Source organism: Osmia lignaria, chromosome 3 (assembly GCF_051020975.1).
Source record: "Osmia lignaria lignaria isolate PbOS001 chromosome 3, iyOsmLign1, whole genome shotgun sequence".
NCBI classification, from domain to species: Eukaryota; Metazoa; Arthropoda; class Insecta; order Hymenoptera; family Megachilidae; genus Osmia; species Osmia lignaria.
In genome coordinates this window covers 9,512,568-9,530,907 of record NC_135034.1, presented here as the reverse complement: position 1 = coordinate 9,530,907, position 18,340 = coordinate 9,512,568, and the positions used below count along the sequence as shown (strand labels likewise).

The window sequence follows — 18,340 nt, the reverse complement described above, 5'->3', positions numbered from 1 at the left end:
CCGAAGACTTTTAACCCTACTCCGATATGGAAGACCCTAGATGGTATCCGTCTTTGATTACAGGCGAAACGATGAAACCACCGGCGCAGAGGCCCGCGCCGGCACCCCCGCGACCACCTCCCACAGTGATCATGGGAGAAATCGGTGGCGTGAGGACGATGATATGGTCCGCGCCACCTTTGGATCCCGTACCACCGCCGGCGGCTTCGTGGACCACCACGGCCGCGGCAGCATCCTGTTCCTCGTCCGAGGAATCGGCTGCTCAGCTGTTGCTGAACCTTGGACAAGAGTCCAGGGGCAAACCATCCTCTGTTTCCTACCCGTCTGGCCCGCCGCTCAACATGGAGAGGCTATGGGCCAGCGACCTGACGCAACTACCGGCCGCCCAACAAATGCAGGCGCTCAACCTGACCGCATCCGGTTCCGGTCAACCGTGGACGAGAAACGGAGGAGTGGTCAAATCCGAGTCGACGTCACAGTCGATATCGGTCGCACCCCCTGCACCACCTATGCCACCTCAAGAACACGAGGAGGACGAGACGCCTATGATATGCATGATCTGCGAGGACAAAGCTACCGGTTTGCACTATGGCATCATCACGTGCGAAGGGTAAGTGAAATCATTCTTTCTTATCGTTCATTTTTCGTCATTACTTTGAAAAGTAATTCTCGAGATTGCTAGAAATGCATTCGAGCGGTATGAGAGCGAAGTGTGATAATCAAATTAGTCGTCTAGAAAACTAATGCCACTGTATATCTCGAAATACCATGGTTAGAATGCCTTTCGGCGATACGTTACGCGCCAGAGATTCAGACGATCCGCTTAATTAGAGATAATTACATTGAAACTATGTAAGGAAAGTTAGGATTACACGACCCTAAAGGGTGCCCCACCACCTCTGACCTTTTTGGTATCCTCAACTTGCACCTGCATCCTAGCATTCAACTATACATCGTTGGGGAAATATATTGTTTCGTGTGTCTTCGAGGTTACCGCGTCAGAGTTGAACTATGAATGTAGATAGGTATCCATCCGCGACGGAAAACAACTCTCTGTGTCATCGTGTTTTTCATCCTTGTCTCTTCCGTGATATTTGCGATATCATACGCGGTTCTTTTATTTCATCGTTACTTTGCTCTTTGCGTTGTACGTTGTTTATCGAACAGGCTCAATTATACTTGTCATTCTATCGAAACTGAATTTTTCATTATGGAAGAGTACGTTTGAAACCGACTTTCGAAAATAATAACTAACAAAATATAGTGATCTTCAAAGATACTTTATGGTACCGCTTCGTTAATTAAGAAATTATTTTGAGAAATAAATTGCACCGCAAGTTTCGAGTTGATTTATCAAACTTATCAGCGAATAAAAATATAGAAATTTTCTATTTGAAGAATAACGATACAATATGTTTCCAAGGTGAGATGAAAACTGTATTTCAAGGTGTATCCCGTTCTAATATATTCTGCAACAGGGTTGATTAGTCCCTTAAGTTACAAGAGGGGTATCGTAACACGGTTTCGCGTCAGTTTATTCAATGTCTATCGTCGTATCCAACAAATCTGGCAAATTAGTTGGGAAAAGTCGCAGACGAGTTTCCTTATGCATCCCAGCGTAGCCGTAATTCTGCTAGTATGAATGTTTAATCTGTTTCTAGTATCATCGCGTTCCCCTGAGAAGCTAGAAGTAAACTTTCAAACTTAATTCGTCGGATAAAAAAATCGTAATGACTAATCGCATCTGTATCTTACGTTTTACTTGCCTCGTACTATTTTAGAACACGTAATCTTTCTTTCTCGCGAAAGTAACTTTGAAATTTTCATTACGAACAAACTGTGCGATTGTTTGATGAGAAATCGTGGATGTAATATGCGAAGAAGGGTATAAACCGTTTATGCGCAGGTGTAAAGGGTTCTTCAAGAGAACCGTGCAAAATAGGCGGGTGTACACCTGTGTAGCGGAAGGTGGCTGCGAGATCACGAAAGCCCAAAGGAACAGGTGTCAGTACTGTCGCTTCAAAAAGTGCATTGAACAGGGTATGGTCCTTCAGGCCGTTCGGGAAGATCGGATGCCTGGGGGAAGAAATTCTGGTGCTGTGTATAACCTTTACAAGGTACGTAAATCCTAATTCTTCGAATATCTATAAATTCTAATTCTCTAAATAAACGAACTACTATATTCTGGTAAACCTTCGTACCGAGGTGGTGAATTTAAAATGAAACATCTTGTTCTTTAGGTGAAGTACAAAAAGCACAAGAAGAGTAACAAATCGAGCGGAGTTGGTGGAAACATGGGTGGCATGAGTAGCGGCGGTAACGTTGGCGGTGTTAACGGGTCGGGATCCCTTGGTGGTAATAAAAACACCATGGGCTCGACGATGCTTGACAAGCATATGGCTGTAGCTGCAGTTGCTCACCATAGCCAACAGCAGCATGCACAGCTAGCCGGTGGTTTTCTCCACCATCACAAAATTTCGTCGGGCGACCCGCTTAACTCGCAATCTACCACCAGTCACTCGAGTCACCCAGCTCATTCGGGTCATCTTGTTAACGGGACGATCCTGAAGACAGCGCTTACCAACCCCTCCGAAGTGAGTACATTTCTCTATCTTTAAGTCGAATTTCTAATCGTTCATTTAATCACACGACGATATCGCCAATATTGGTTCAAATGATCCGAGTCTTTCCTGACGTATGAGGACAGGAGTGTATCCACCGAACAAGTACGGTAATTTCCACTTGTTTTTCTACTCGTTCGAGCATTTCTTCTTGAACGGTGACGCAACTCGTTCGATTTCACGCGATCTTCCTGCGTGATAACTCGACACGAGCTCGCGTTGCATCAACAGATTCCACGGGATTTCTCTATCAGCACCATCAAAAGCGATTATCTAACGAGCCAATTCCACGTGTGAAACATCTTTTCCTTCTTTCCAATTTTTTTTTCTTCTTCTTTTTTCATCCTCCATTGGCCGGAGCGCATATAGATCAACGTGCCGGGACGTAACAACGATTCGAGTGATTTATTCGAACCGGCTCCGCTAGAAATCGAGCTCGGGTCGACAAAAGTTGATCTCTTCGCGAGAGAATCCAACGTCGATGAGAACATCCCGAAGGCATCTTTACTTTCACTTTCGGAGCAGCTGCACGCGATCGAGGATCACATGCTTCGTCGAAATCTTTCTTCTTTCGTCTGGTTACAATATCCATTCACGGGAGCCCATAAATGTACAGTCTGTCGCGTAACTGCATCAATCTTGTAAATTAATCAAAAACACGTATCCTCCTTCTTCTGCCAAACCCATGTATGTGCAAATTGTTCACTTGTTTTTTTAATTAAGGTCTTTCGATCGAACCTTTTCTTCTTCTCAATTTTATGCGAAAGTAACAAAGGCTTCCCTATGGAATCCGATCGTTCGAGAAACGTTATTCAATAAACGCGTTCCGAAGCAACGATGGCTTCGGAACAGAAGTTGAAATCATACAGGAAATGGATGCGAACGATTACAAAAGAATTGCCGAGCGTTTACGACTGCGTTACGAACAGGTAAGAAAACGGCGAGAAATTTACGCTGTCTGAGGTAAAACGCGATTACGAGCTCCCACGTGTGATTACATTCATAAACGCGATGGATACGCGCTGAAGAACGCTTCGTCGTTTCTAGAAGAAAAAAAGTAGGACAGAAGGAACAGCAGAGATGAATAATTATCGTAGGAAAATTCGTTTCTCTATTACTGCGACACGCTACGTCACTCCAACCCTAATATAAAGATTACACGATTCCTATGGACATTTTTACTGCACTTATTTTGAATATCGTGCTTGCAAGAGGATTATCCGTGGCTCGAAGGAGAAATAACGCGACGAGGGAAAATCATCGGATTCGATCGCTTTTCAGCGGAACGATCCTGAAATGAATGAACTCCCCGTTGCAATTTCACTTTCTTACGAGTCCGCTTGCGCAACCCTCAAGGTTTCCCACATTACGAAAGCCGATAGATATGTACAACGAGCAAGCAGTTCGAGAGCCGAATGGCTGGTCGTCGTCGTCTCGCATGCTTTTTCGTGCTCTTCTAAACGTGCACCGTATTATCTTTAACATCGTGAAAGTGTTCCCTACGTGGCAGCAACAGCGACGATGAAAATTAATCATCCGCCAAGTGAATCCTAAACCGATCCTGCGACTGATGGAAGATCATCAAATTCTGGCCAAATTACGAAATGGACTGAATTTCAAATGGCCGATCCAATGCAGTTCTAATGCAAAATTTAATGTAACTTAGACTTTTTTTTAACTAAGGAAAGATTTAGGGAGAACCTAATTCGTCACACGAATGTTCAGAACATAAAAACATCGGGACATTGTGCAAGGTATTATTTGTTGGCCATAATAAAGGTTAACCGAAGTTGTTGTGTACATCGAGCACGTGAGGTATGCAAACAACGAGAAGAATTACCGGGAACAGTCAGCCCGCTAGAGGCCATTGCCAAAAGTGAAATCGATGACTCGAGGACCGGATAAATATTGCCGGTGGAGCTCCATTAAGGAGGTCACTTTCCATCTTCGAACGAATCATTGCATGTCTCTGCAAAACACGGATACTCCTGGGAATTTCAAAAACATCGTCACTTCGAGTTTCGAGGTAGTAGATTCGGTTTGATAAGACCATTTCAAGAGGAAGAGTTTAAAATTTCTAAGAATCTTTCTAAAAGTTTGAAGTAACTTGAAATTTTCAATGAAACACGGAACTGAAAGTGCAAACGATACTTTGCACAGACATGTAAGAAATGAATATGAAAAGAGAGTTGGGAGATCGATTGGTGTTAATCGTTATCCAGGTGGGTATCGAATCATCTCCAGGTGAAACACACCGACGATGACGAGGACTGTAAGGTAGGGACAATAGAAAATCAGCGACAGCCGGTGCCAAGGACGGGCAGTTCTCCGTCGGTTTCGTAACTCGTGAAAGTCTGCACACAAGGGACACTGACCTCACCCTACCTCATTTTCTTCCTCCTCCAACACCTTAGTCTCTCCACCTCCAACTCGATCGCCTTCAGCGACGAGAACGTGTCCCACGGTTCGCGACCGTGTGTAGAAAACTTAAGGGTTATATCCGTCGAGGTGAGGATCGCAGCTTTCCCCGAAGGTATCGCGAACCGAGGCCGCTCTCCCTCTCGTCTGCATCGACGAATATCGACCTCGAGGAAGTAGCAGCGGGTCCGAAAAGGTCAGTGAAAGGCCGGATCGGATTAACGTAGGAAGCGCTGTTTCGGGATTATTCGATCGATCGATCGAATTTATTCAACTACCGGGATCACTGGTGCCTCAAAATGGCAACGATTTGTTCGTTCGATTCGTTTGAGAAATCGAGCGATTTGAAGAGACGTTGTTAACAAGATTTTTCTTATTATTGATTTATGCATCACTTAGAAATGATAAAGACTGTTTCTGTATCGAAGAAAATGTAAACTAAAATCATCTTATTTATATGCTAATAACGCTTTAAAGTCTGTTGTGCGAATAGGAAAATATTGGTAATAAACACGGCAGTAAATCATTTATTTTATGATAGATAGTAAAAAGTGAAATCAGAACCTATCTTCTATTTCTCTCATAAAAGTCAGCGAAACCTATGTGTCATGTGAGATATCAAACATAACACTTTTTAATGGAAAGTATTAAAATTAGAACTTTAATAATGTCCCATTAAAGTGGATACTTTGTTACTGTTAACTTTTACTATTTTTCAAGCACTTTCACATGCTCTTTGTACTCTTTAAGAAGCGAAATTTTAAATCTAAGGATTGCACTGGTAATGTTTAAGGTGGTACATTTAAGACAGAGGCTAGACAACACTGTGAGCAGTTCGAGGGATCGATCTTTTCCTTTTGATGCAACCGTCGCCATGATCCAGTCCCTCATAGACTGCGACGAGTTCCAAGATATAGCCACGTTAAGGGTAAGTTTCAATGTTCTACATTCTCGAATCACATTATTCGAATGAAACTAATATTATTTTCAGACTGACGCGAATAGTATCGATTTGAAATCGTTTCGTAGTATTTTTACCATAGGATGAGGGTATTTCAATGAAATGATTTTTTCTCTTGTATTATAGAACTTGGACGAGCTGCTGGACCATAAATCAAACCTAAGCGACAAGCTGTGTCAGATAGGGGACAGTATAGTGTACAAGTTGGTGCAGTGGACCAAAAGGTTACCCTTTTACCTTGAGCTACCGGTCGAAGTTCACACGACGTTGCTCACCCACAAGTGGCACGAAATCCTGGTGCTGACCACCTCCGCCTATCAAGCGATACACGGTCAGCACAAGTTCTCCAATGTCGGTACCGACGTGATGGGAGCGGATTTTATGCAAGAAGTAATTGAATTTCTTCATTTCTTCGACAAATTCTAATTATAACATGAATGAATATAACGAATGAAACGAACAAACGAATTTCGTGTACAGGTATCGAACAACATGTATACGTTACAAACGTGCCTAACCAACATGATGGGCCGACCGATAACCATGGACCAATTACAACAAGACGTAGGGCTCATGGTGGAAAAGATCACGTACGTCACGTTAATGTTCAGGAGGGTGAGGCTACGGATGGAAGAGTATGTCTGTCTGAAAGTAATCACCATGCTCTCGCAAGGTAAGTGTCCTTAACTCATCGTACGAAAGAAATGAAAGAAACAGGAACGAACGACTTTCTGCGTTTGGTTGAGAAACTTAAAATATAAAGAAATGCATCCTTTTTGCTAATGCTGCAATTGGCGAAGCAAAATGTAAGTTTCACGCGTACGAACGCTAGTGTGTAGAAGAATGTTCGCAATTATTCGAACGATTCGATTGGAATATTCGTCGGTTTTATTATTCGATTCACTGAAAACTATCCCAATTAATCCATACAACGTTCGAGTGATCGCGGGCAATAAATTTAACGTAGTTTATCGAGTGTGTTTACGATTCCTTGCAATTGCCTATTCATCCCCGATAAAAAGAGACGAACGTTATATACGAAAGTGTAACCGAGGATCGCGGTAAAAGCATACAAGTTTCTAACATCTATTTACGATTCTTTCTCTTGTATCTGCCTTCTCTTAGCACGTGGAGGTACAATGGAATTAGAGCATCTGCAAGAACGGTACATGAGCTGTCTGCGAAGTTTTGTCGAGCACAGCGCGCCTCAACAACCGAATCGGTTTCACGATCTTCTCGTCAGGTTGCCTGAAGTAAGTTCATCAAAATAAAAGAAATGAAAAATAAAAACGAGGAACAATCGTCGTAGCCGCGCGACAACGTACTCGAAATTAACTTCGCGCGAAAAAAGCTAAGCCGAGTGATCCTTTAATTGATCTTCGTCCTTGTTTTTTTTTCCTGAATTCCAGGTACAATCGGCGGCAGCTCTTCTACTCGAGAGTAAAATGTTCTACGTTCCTTTCCTATTGAACTCAACAATTCAAAGATAGTAAATAAAAAATAAACTGACGATAAACGAAGCTGAATACCTATATACATACTATGCATATAAATATATACAAATATAAATATGAAGAGAAATCTATATATATATATATATATATGTATGTATGAAAGATAGAATCGAACAACCTAAGCGAGAAGAGCAAACAAAGGATAGCCCGTTGAAACTGGGCCTGGTGAAGAAAGAAAAAAAAAAGGGAAAAGCTTTGTTTGCGTATGTATAATAATTATATAAAAAGTATATATATATACATATAAATAATATAAATAATATAAATGTGTGTGTTCGTTGCGTTGTACAAACGATGAAGAAGGTCGAAAAAGGGAACGGGATACCCGTGATAAACGTGATAAAAACAATACAAGAGAGCGAAAGAGAAATGGGAAATTAATTGAAGAAAAATAAAAGAGGAATAAATTAAGGGGAGAGAGAGAGAAACGAGGAGATGAGACGGCGAGAGAAAAAGAAAACGAAGAGAATGCTTTAGATAAGATATAAAGAAATAAATGAAAGAATATAAAGAATTTTGAATGATAGAACGAACGAATGAGGGTGAAAATGTCGTGCGAGAGAAAGTGATACGAACGAATGTGAAAAAGAGAGAAAGCGCGCCACCTCGAGATGGAAAATCAATCGAGGAGGGAACTGAAACTTTTTTATCGAAACTAAAAGACTATAATAATATATTTCTGTACGCAGTACCACGCAACTACGTCATTGTGTGTTCACGTTGCATAATCCGATCGATAATAAGACTCTCGTTACGTACGCTCACTTGTAGGCCACCTACTACCACCTACTACTACTGTTACTACTACTACTGCTACTGTTACTACTATTCTCCATCGCTATCAGCTAAAATAGCAGACTACCAAAACGACCGAAACGATCCATCGACCGATGTTGATGATCCATCCCCCTGACTGTAATGATAATGCCGATGACGATGATGATGATCGACGACGAGATCCAAACAGCAACGACACAAATGCAAAGAACAATCCATCGTTACAACTTCGACTGCCGCCACTTTGCGTATCTTTACGTTCAAACATACAACCGCGATACGCTATATAGACTAACAACACCATCATCGACATAATCATCCCCTGAAGTAAACATAAGTGCGACATTATCAACGTGCACCCATTCCGTAATGAAACGAAGACGAGAGAAACGAAGATAATACCGAATGGAAATGAAATTTCTTAAAGAAACGAAAGAGAATACGATCGTCCTCGTCGTTATTGTCGTCCTCGTCGTCGTTCGCGGCTCCGAATCATGGTCCAAGCGCGCAACACAGAAGACTATATTATATTATATATATATATACATATATTCACTGTTTTTCTGTTCATTTACATTCGATCACCATCGACGTAATGTTTACGCATCATTCACCGGTCGAAAATGTTCTTGTTCTGATCGTCTTTCGAGCCAACTGATCCTCTTCCTCGATTCGCGAGATAAAACGTTATTCTAGGAGCTTACGGATAGACGATAAAAATAGAGAAACGTTCGAGAATTGCTTTTCAAACACTTTCGAAGAATAATCTTCGATTTTTTTTGCTAACGAAGAATGAGCTCGCCTTGCGATACGAAAACGTTCGTACTCGCTGATAATTTCGACTGACGCGAATTTTTTGAAGAATCTTTTATATTGTTCCAAGTGTTATTCGTAGCCTACTATCGCGATGCAATTTATTCTGCATAAACGATAGGACGAGGATCGGATCGTTCGAACGAGCGCGCTTCGTTTCTCGTTACCGGGTGTTCATCATTAGATTCTTTTCTTTTTCTTTTTTTTTTTTTTTTATGATTCCTCGCTGAGACGACTGCGATAATTTCATAGTATTATACATATATACATGTATGTGTGTATATATATTAAACGAAGAAAAAGGAATATGAGGAAAGATATAAACCGCGTGAAACGAACGGAAAACACGAACAGCAAGAGACTTGGTATTTCTCTCTTGCGAGGAAGCGTATACAATGTTCAATATTTTTCTTTCTTTTTTTTTCTTCTTCTTCTTTCCTTCTCTCTGTCGCGTCAATTCGAACGATCAGTGTTCCCGCGCTTCGATTAGCAATCGTAGATATACATATGTGTATGTGTGTCGTCGACACGTGTGATATTTGCTTTCTTCGCGACCCGGAAATACCAGGTGCTCGGGATTGGCTCAATTATTTAAGATAGCGAATACCGATTCGTTCTAGGAGGGAATCTTAACGAAAGACAAAATAACCCGGTGGTTCACGCCAGTCGAAACGTCGTTCGGTGTCTTGGCAGAGGCAAAGAAAGAAATATGAAAAAGAAAAAAAAATAATAATAATAACGCTCCCTGTATACGCATGTAATTAATCAGCGCCACGTTCTATCGCGACGTGATCGTTTCATCTTGCCTCCATAGAAATTATCGTAAACACGCGCTAAATCGCCTGTACGCTGTACGATCACGAGTACGATGAAAATCGATCCCCTTTTCTTTTCACTACCAAAGATTATCGTCTTTTGGATAACTTTGATCGTGTTGCATTTATCTACTCATCTTAATAAACTTAATCGAAACTTTTTTTTTTTTTCTCTCTTTCAATCCATCTCGCGTTTGATCTACGAATTTTTCTTAAATATTCTGGATCGAGACTAGAGTTACCATTGCGTTACCAATCGAATTACTGCTCAAAACTTCGACTAATTATATCGTTTCGTATAGTTTTTCCATGATATCGAAGAGAATTTTCGGCGGACTCGTGGTCGGCGAGCTTACGTACGAAAGAATCAACACGAGAAACTGTACACGCAAAACACCTTGGGCCTACTAGCCTAAGGATACTTGTCCATACTATAAGACTTAACTAACGATGGGATACTTCAATACGGTAAACAATGTATATTATTTGCGGTTAAGGAACTGGGGGGAGGGGGGTAACGGTTCCTGTATTCCCCGGACATCATCGTACACTTGTCTCTGTGTTCAATTGGACGGTCGATGAGGTAGCACCCAACGAGAAACGAATTGAAAAAGTATAACGACCTCGCTGAGTTTAGTTTAAGAATAATATCCGCCAGATAGTGGACCGGGAATGGGATCTTTAGCTTCTTCCTTCGAGAATGTTAAGCGATCGGCGGACGATAAACAGTTTGCTTCGAAGTTACCGTTCTTATCGATAGTGCAATATATTTAGAGAGAAAGAAACGATTCCTTCTGTCTATCCCTGTCTTTGTCGATGTCTCACGATACACGTTACCCTGATTCCTTTCAATTCCCAATCCTTCGATCCTCAACCAACCCCATCGATCTTTTTTATTCTGGTTAGGTCAATTAAACTTTATGTACTTCCCGCGAAGAAACCTTTTTCTTGTCGCGTTCTATTTATTGTTAGTCTGTACATAGACGAGCGGCGGTATCGGGTACGAAAGAACGAGCGAGGGGGGGGGGGGGGGGGGGGGGGGGGGGGGGAAGGTCGATGAACACCGCGTGAAAATAGATAAAGAGCGCCAAGTTGGACTGTCTTTTAATATTACGTTATATATATACATATAAGTATATAAATATAAATATAAATATGTATATTGTATAAAATTGAAAATGTGCATCGATGTCTGGGAGTACAGCAGCTGCTTACGGGAGAGCTACGCGTTGGATCAGCAAGACTTAGGGCATTATACTACCGCGAGTATTATCATGCCCAACCTTTAATATTTAAGTGCGAGTGAGAGTCTATTGAGCAAAAAGTAAAAAAAAGAAACAACAAAAAAAACGAAAAAAAAAAAGAGAAGAGATGAAAGAAAGATGAAATTTAAAAGTATAAAAAAACATATGCCTCTCGTTTGTGGGTTTAACTTTGTACATATTGTACGAAAGGTTTAATAATAACTACGTTGAAAGTACTAGTCCTGTCTCTTTGTATAATTCCGTGTTATACCTGTTCTATATATATATATTATATATATATATATATATATTGTATATGGTGTCAAGCGGCCACACAGTGTTTCTAATCGCGTATATAAAGTTCGGTGATTTCTGAGCAAATTTATTGCTCACGCAGGATAATGTAGCTATCGTTCGAGACAACTATCGAACCGTCGTTTTGTAACGGAATAGCACGGACATTTTGTTTCGTTCGATCGTTTCGATCGTGATCGTCGAAGAACACTGAATCAATCGAAATAATTGTACCTATTTTACGAAAACCTTCATAATAATCGCTGATTTATGATTGTACGAGCAATATATGTAACAAGGTCGACAGGTTATATGTATTTTGTGTACGTTTAAACGTGACACCGGGAACAGTGAAGCGTCCACGTGACGCCGTGATCAGCTATCAATGATATATTATCGAATTAAGTTGTTGTCACATGTTTCACTCACCGTGATGTCTTCTTCGATGCTCTAGACCAGCCAGGAACACGAAAGAAGTGTAATTCAGTCATTAATTTCACTATTTAAACTACAAAAATCACTGAAATTACGAGCACGGACTGTCACTTTGAACGGATTGGCGAACACTGAAGTATGCTGCTTGTCACGTGATAGCCGAAGGCGCGCGCAATACAAACGTTAACCCAAAAACGATGGGCAGAAAGAAAGCACGAATGCCGGATTGGCAAGAGGAAATACTTTTTCAATGAGTGAGTCAAAGTTACCAATTTCTACCTACGTTTAGGAAGTACATTTTTATCGTCTCGTTTACCTTCGACTATTCCTTTTGTAACTGAGATTTGAGCGCCGTGTGAATCGCCGCTCTGCCGGGAACCGGATGCTGCGTTGCTACTAAACAAATTTTTTCAATCGATCTTTTGCGCGCGAATTACGAATTCCCGTCGATCGCTACGAATGCGCGGGAAATTATTTAATTCGATATTTTTCAAATTTTTGCACTTGATTCAATTGTTAATAATTGTTCACGATATCGAGTTTATAAACGTGTTTTTTAAAGAATCATTATTATTCTACCCTGGGAAGCGTTCAAACATGATTCTATTGCATTTTTTATTAGATTTTATAAATTGTTTTATCTTCGAAGAATCGTTAACGAAATTGTACTTATTGTTAGTCACTTTAAACGCCTGCAATTTCATTTAAAATTTTTAATCGAAGCAAATGAGTTATAGAAACGTGTTTTATTTCTTTTGAATTGTTTAGAGACTGAACGAGAAATCTTCTCTTGTGCTTTTCTTTTATATTCGTCGATGCATGTCTCGAACCAAACAGTCTAGTCGGTGGAGAAGAGAATATATTCGTTTATTGTAAAGACTTACGTTTTAGTTTTAACTTATTTCTCGTCGTTAGTTAACGACTTCGTAAATATTCGTCTAGCTTGTTCTTTGCATTTTTTATTGCATTTCATTCTCCGTCTCGTATCGTGAGCTCTTGAAATCGTTGGATCCTTTTTCTTTTTCGTCGTTTAACCCAGTGGTGAATGATATTAATAACGCGAATGCGCTTACGGATTCGTAGCTGAAGGGGAAAAAATCCTTTAACTTGTTTGCGTAAAGACGTGTACATATAGATGATGTTGAGAAACATAATAAATTCGTTGTTATTACAAAAATGAAAGATTGTAAGATATATAATGTTGTTCGTCCGACCAATAATCGGAAGCTATCGGTTCCGGGCAAAACAGGCTAGATTTCACAGGTGGCGCGTAAACCCCCTGTATTTTTATGAATAAATAAGATATTTTAAAAAAAAAAAAAAAAGTAAATCTGAAGTCTGTTTGGAGATGCCTTTCATAGGGATTATAAATGTAGATAATATATTATACATAATGAACATAAATACACTATATTATTATATATAAATAGTAAGGAATAAATAGAATGATATATATATGTATATATATCATAATAGAATGATATATATATATGCGATGAAAATAATATTATTACAAGTAAATAAACTAATTAAAGATGAACAGATTTGATGATATCTTTATTGTTCCACACCCACACCTACATATGATAACTTTTCCTTTTCAACACCTCACGATATTATATAGTTATATATGTGTGTGTATATAGTATATGTATGTATATATTTGTACTTTATTTATCACAATAATAACGGGAGTATTATTGATAATGTCAGTTGCAATTTTTCCGCATTTTTATTACAGACGTTTCATTACATTAACATAACAAAGTCTATACTTTCAAGGTACATGATCGTTAAACTGTTGTCTACCTGTGAGATCTTTAAGAATTATGCGCAGTGTTCAAGCTCCCGCAGAGAAGAACATATATTTTATGCTAACTTATTAGTCTCATTATTTTTAATGTCATTGTCTTTATTAACGTGGAGCTTATCCGATGTACAATCGTCGCAAGCGCTTGGACACTTCGATAAGATTAAAGCGATCACAGACAGAGGCATTAAAAGGTGAATACTGCGAATACCTAAGTAGACACAGAGGCTAATACTTTTTACGATTTCTAGGATGTCCGTACTACATAGGCATTTTCATGCATCACCTCCGTTTCACGATATATTAATTAGAGGCTGCAAAAACGACAGGTCGAGTTTGTAACGTAAACTCCGTGTCTTAAAATTGTATAATAATCTATCTAATACAATATTGACAATGTAAGTATTAAAGCAGCGGTTAATGTAAAATCGTGTAATTGCATATCGTAACAATCTGAATAGATATATATATATATATATATATGTATATATATAAATATTTTTAGTCGATATCATTGTAAAATGTAAAAAGTATCTCGTATGTAAAGCAATCGAAATGGACGCCGAAATATCTTACGAGAGATAATAATAATAAAAAAGTCGAATTATCATAAGGGGATTGTTAATAATACTTCCTGGAATATAAAAAAGGTGAAAGAGAAAATTCCTTATACACGCCCTTTTGTTAAGCTCTCGGTTATTTATTATGATCCGTCCTAGTTCGTCTCTATGATTATCTGTCATTAGAAAGTGTTTACTTCTAGTAGACCGTCATGTTATAGTTCTGAAGGCACTGTTCAAAAGTTGATTATACTTCTTGAAATAACAAGTCTTCAAAACATCCTCAAACGACTCGACATGGAAAATCGTTACAAACGTCGACTCAATTTTCACATGCCTCACTTGAACTATATCACAAAATTCAAAATAGAGTAGTTTCAACTTGACATCCAGTGCCAATGCCAATGCCATATATGTCGAGTCTGTGATCGGTTAGGAATTATCATGAGCTAGCAAATCGATGGTCAGAATTCAGGCTTATGATACACAATGGCCGGTGCGTTCTATTAATTATGTATCAATATCATCATACCATTATATTACACAAACGCTTATTAATTTAGAGGCACATTGCTAAGGGTCTCGGTTCTTAAAAATTGCTCCCTACATTAATGAACTTATGACAATCTAGCTATTATAATTATTCAGTACGACAGCGATTTGGCATATAATATGGAAACTGTACAAAGCTTCCGAGAATAACGATAGAGTACTCAAACTATTGCTCTGTATACACAGAAGTGAAACATGGCTGGAAAGGCCGATACTAGGAAAGAATTTCAATGTACATATTTTTTTTTTTTGTCTTTTTTCTCTTTTTTCTTTTTACTTTAAACATTTTTGCAAACGGTATGTTGAGCTTGTAATAAAGAAGAAAGAAAGAATGGAATATAAAGTTGTCATGTGCATAGAAATATTAACAAAAATCCTATCATATAATACAATTTTTCTTCTACTGAATTTCCTTACCTAGGCAGGAAAACTTTGGCTACTGCTACATACTATTTGTACCTCGGCGAAACCGCCGAATTTATGCTGCTAAGAACACTGATTGCGTATCTAGTAGTATTAAAAGAATTGCACGCAGCACACACAGTATCTAAACCAGAAACAGATCAATTACATACTCAGGAAGACCTTAACAGTAGTATATATGCTCACGCTTTAATAAACCTGAATTCTACGCACAACGATCATAATATCAGTTAAGCATTCACTATACTCAGAGACTTTTCCACGGCGGAATGTTTAAATGTTTTTTTTTTTTAATTTTTTTTTTCATTTATTCATTCATATAGTACTGAACCATTTGTTGTTCGCGTTCACAACTTACTTAAAAGCGTGTAGCCTTTAAAACAATACGTTCACAATACTGCTCTGAGATGCGAATGCTCAGAATGTACATACACAGTAGACAGCAAAAGCGTCTAGACCACAGAAGTTCACATTTCAATTCGAAAAATTCTCCGAACTAAAGAAGTCAGGCTGATGCAATGGCAGACGCACTATGTATAAAAGTTCATTCTTTAACATACAAAAATGGGTAAATCTTCTTAAAAAACGTGTAAGAATATTCCCTGAATAGATAATCACATGATAATTGTTTTTTCTTTTTTGTTCGTTTAAATGACACATTTTTTTATCGTAAAAACATAAAAAGAAGTAACTTTTTAAAAACCGAAATTCTAAATAATGTACCACCTTTCGATACGTTTCCGAAAATTTGATGCTCCGTCAGAGTACCAGCCTGTGTCTATCAATATGAAGAAACAGTCATGTAATTCCGTAAAGTCTAGACGCAGATACCACCCTTCTGCATCCAAACAAATGGAGCACTAAGTTAGATCACAAAAAGTACGGCGTAGTTGTTAAAGGCGGAATTACTCTTTCAGAATCAGGCACTGCCTGGAATAGCACTGGGCATCTTTGATCGACAGTTGTGAACTGTAAAATACTAGCTACATTACCACAACGATAACAATAATTTGGAGCTGACCATACTGTTACAAGTTTGTCATTAAACATGTACCTATAACCTGGAAATAAAATAAAAGAAAAATATAAATAACAGACACTTTATACTTTACCAATAACCCCTTGCGGCCGGGAGCTGTTCAAATTTAATCGCGACTGAACAAACGGCTAAACCTCATGTTATGAATATCTCGGCTTTTAGTCGCAAAGGGTTAATATAGTACTAAATAATTAAAAATTTTTTAAGTATACCTTCGTGAACCAATTGATGAGCTCTACATATAAGTTTAAGATCATTGATCTCCATGAAATTATACGTTATTTTACTTCCGAATAACCAACCCGCTCCGCGTGGACTAACGGTCCATGTTTCGACATCTTCTGGATCAGACCAAACCAAATCACAGAAAGCACCTGAAACAAAAATTGAAGGTTCATTAGTATAAGTATTGTACATAGCATCACAATATAATAATATAAATACCTTTATGTGGAATTTCTTGGTTTCTTTCAATCGTCCTAATTTGATCTAATGTCCTAATGGCTGGAGACAATCCACCATGCACACATAGTACTTGTTCATCGATTAACTAAATAAAAATACTTTTGTTAAATATATAAGCTTGTATATACATGTAATTTGGTTAATATTTAATGATACTAACGGCAGCAACGGTGAGCAAGTCAAATACCCTACAGCAGTATTTCCATGCATTAGCATTGCCATATTTATTTTGACATTCATCTGCAATAAAGGAAAAAATCTGAATTTAATTTCATTGTTATACATGTAGAGATAATAAATCAATGTTTAATTTATAATACACACTAACCATAAAAACCATAAACATGTGTAATTTGTCTGGATTCATGATTTCCTCGAAGCAATGTTATTCTATCAGACCACTTAGCTTTAAGTGTAAGTAACCGAGTAAACGTTTCTAAACTGTAATACCCTCTATCTACAAAATCTCCCATGAATATATAATTTGTATCAGGCACAGGACCACCATTACGAAATAATTCCTCTAGATCGTAAAACTGAAAAAAGAAATGATTACAACAATTAGCGGGCTAGAATCAAAGCAGCTCGAACTTTTACTTTCGAAATAATTATCGTTATCAGTAGAGATATCGATGTTGTGTTGAGGTTAGAACATTGGTATGAAATTTACCTGGCCATGAATATCTCCACATACGGTTACTGGAGTGGATACTGGTTGAATATTAGACTCTTCCAATAATAAATCACATACCATGTCACAAAGTTTCTAAACAAAAGAAATACAATGAATAGGAGTAATCTAATAGCGTATGTTTAATATCTTGTCAAATATGTCGACGGAATATAATATAATTAAAATAATAAAAAATAATATGTCATATATATTATTTACCTTAAGATCATGTTCAGGAAGATATTTGCACTCTTTTGCAATCTCTATCCATTTATCGATGTCTGACATTTTGGACTCGTATCGTAAGAAAATACCGATCGCGCCCTCACTCACTACATATAGGTGCGCTGAATTTATAGTTGATTTGTATTTTTAAAGAATACACTGAACATTTAATCTAAATCAATCCTTCGACTTTTATTCATTTTAGACTCAAGATTTTAAACGTTTTATTTAACAAAGCATTCCTCTTTCTCATCGTGTTAGACTCAAACACAGTTAAGCTACTGTAAGGTAACATTAAACAAGACCAACTTTCATTCTCTTTAAACCTTTTATCCCATTGGTTCAGAGTTTTCACTTTACACAGTGAAAACAAACATAAAAATAAAATATTTTTCACAATACAATAGCAAGTACTTGTTATTATCTTTCCATGAATAGTTCACGACACCGATAAATGTATCATGTTAGATTACGACATGTCGTTTAACATAAGATGCTAGTCTTAAAATAACAAAACCACTTGACCAATAATATTATTTAAATCCTAGTATCTTTTATTTTATTCCTATACTTAAAAAAAAACGAAAAAACTCAAAATTTTGTCAGTATTTTAAATTTGAAACTTTTTAGTTAAATTTTTCGAAATGATATATTTTACTATCAATGAATCGGTTATCGAAGATCGGATTAACGATAAGTTA

The 18,340-nt window shown here is 38.1% G+C and overlaps 2 protein-coding genes and 1 long non-coding RNA gene across 14 annotated transcripts in view; 1 reads left to right on the top strand and 2 right to left on the bottom strand.

Annotated features, from left to right (window-relative positions):
- Hr4 (nuclear hormone receptor 4) overlaps positions 1-10,091 on the top strand; it is a 114,536-nt gene extending 104,445 nt beyond the window's left edge. For 9 of the 10 annotated variants that reach the window (XM_034332418.2, XM_034332413.2, XM_034332414.2 and 6 more), the window contains 8 exons: positions 64-610; positions 1,907-2,117; positions 2,241-2,594; positions 5,833-5,967; positions 6,127-6,390; positions 6,481-6,673; positions 7,126-7,253; positions 7,410-10,091. In XM_034332418.2, the coding sequence (XP_034188309.2) occupies positions 64-610; positions 1,907-2,117; positions 2,241-2,594; positions 5,833-5,967; positions 6,127-6,390; positions 6,481-6,673; positions 7,126-7,253; positions 7,410-7,490 (1,913 nt within the window). In that variant the 3' untranslated portion in view covers positions 7,491-10,091. The remainder of the gene's footprint in view (positions 1-63; positions 611-1,906; positions 2,118-2,240; positions 2,595-5,832; positions 5,968-6,126; positions 6,391-6,480; positions 6,674-7,125; positions 7,254-7,409) is intronic. The other variant, XR_013065239.1, reaches the window with a different exon arrangement.
- Positions 1-12,546, bottom strand: part of LOC143308251 (uncharacterized) — a 124,295-nt gene extending 111,749 nt beyond the window's left edge. For all 3 annotated transcript variants that reach the window (XR_013065240.1, XR_013065241.1, XR_013065243.1), the window contains exon 1: positions 11,887-12,546. This is a non-coding gene — a long non-coding RNA (uncharacterized LOC143308251). The remainder of the gene's footprint in view (positions 1-11,886) is intronic.
- Positions 12,547-15,509: 2,963 nt separating this feature from the next.
- On the bottom strand, positions 15,510-18,125 carry PpV (Protein phosphatase V). The gene is made up of 7 exons (XM_034332432.2): positions 17,634-18,125; positions 17,412-17,507; positions 17,070-17,277; positions 16,902-16,981; positions 16,721-16,826; positions 16,489-16,650; positions 15,510-16,298 (listed from the first exon to the last, which is right to left on the bottom strand). Exons 1-7 carry the CDS (start codon positions 17,700-17,702, stop codon positions 16,108-16,110), a joined length of 912 nt encoding a protein of 303 aa, XP_034188323.1. The 5' UTR covers positions 17,703-18,125; the 3' UTR covers positions 15,510-16,107.
- Positions 18,126-18,340: the final 215 nt, after the last annotated feature.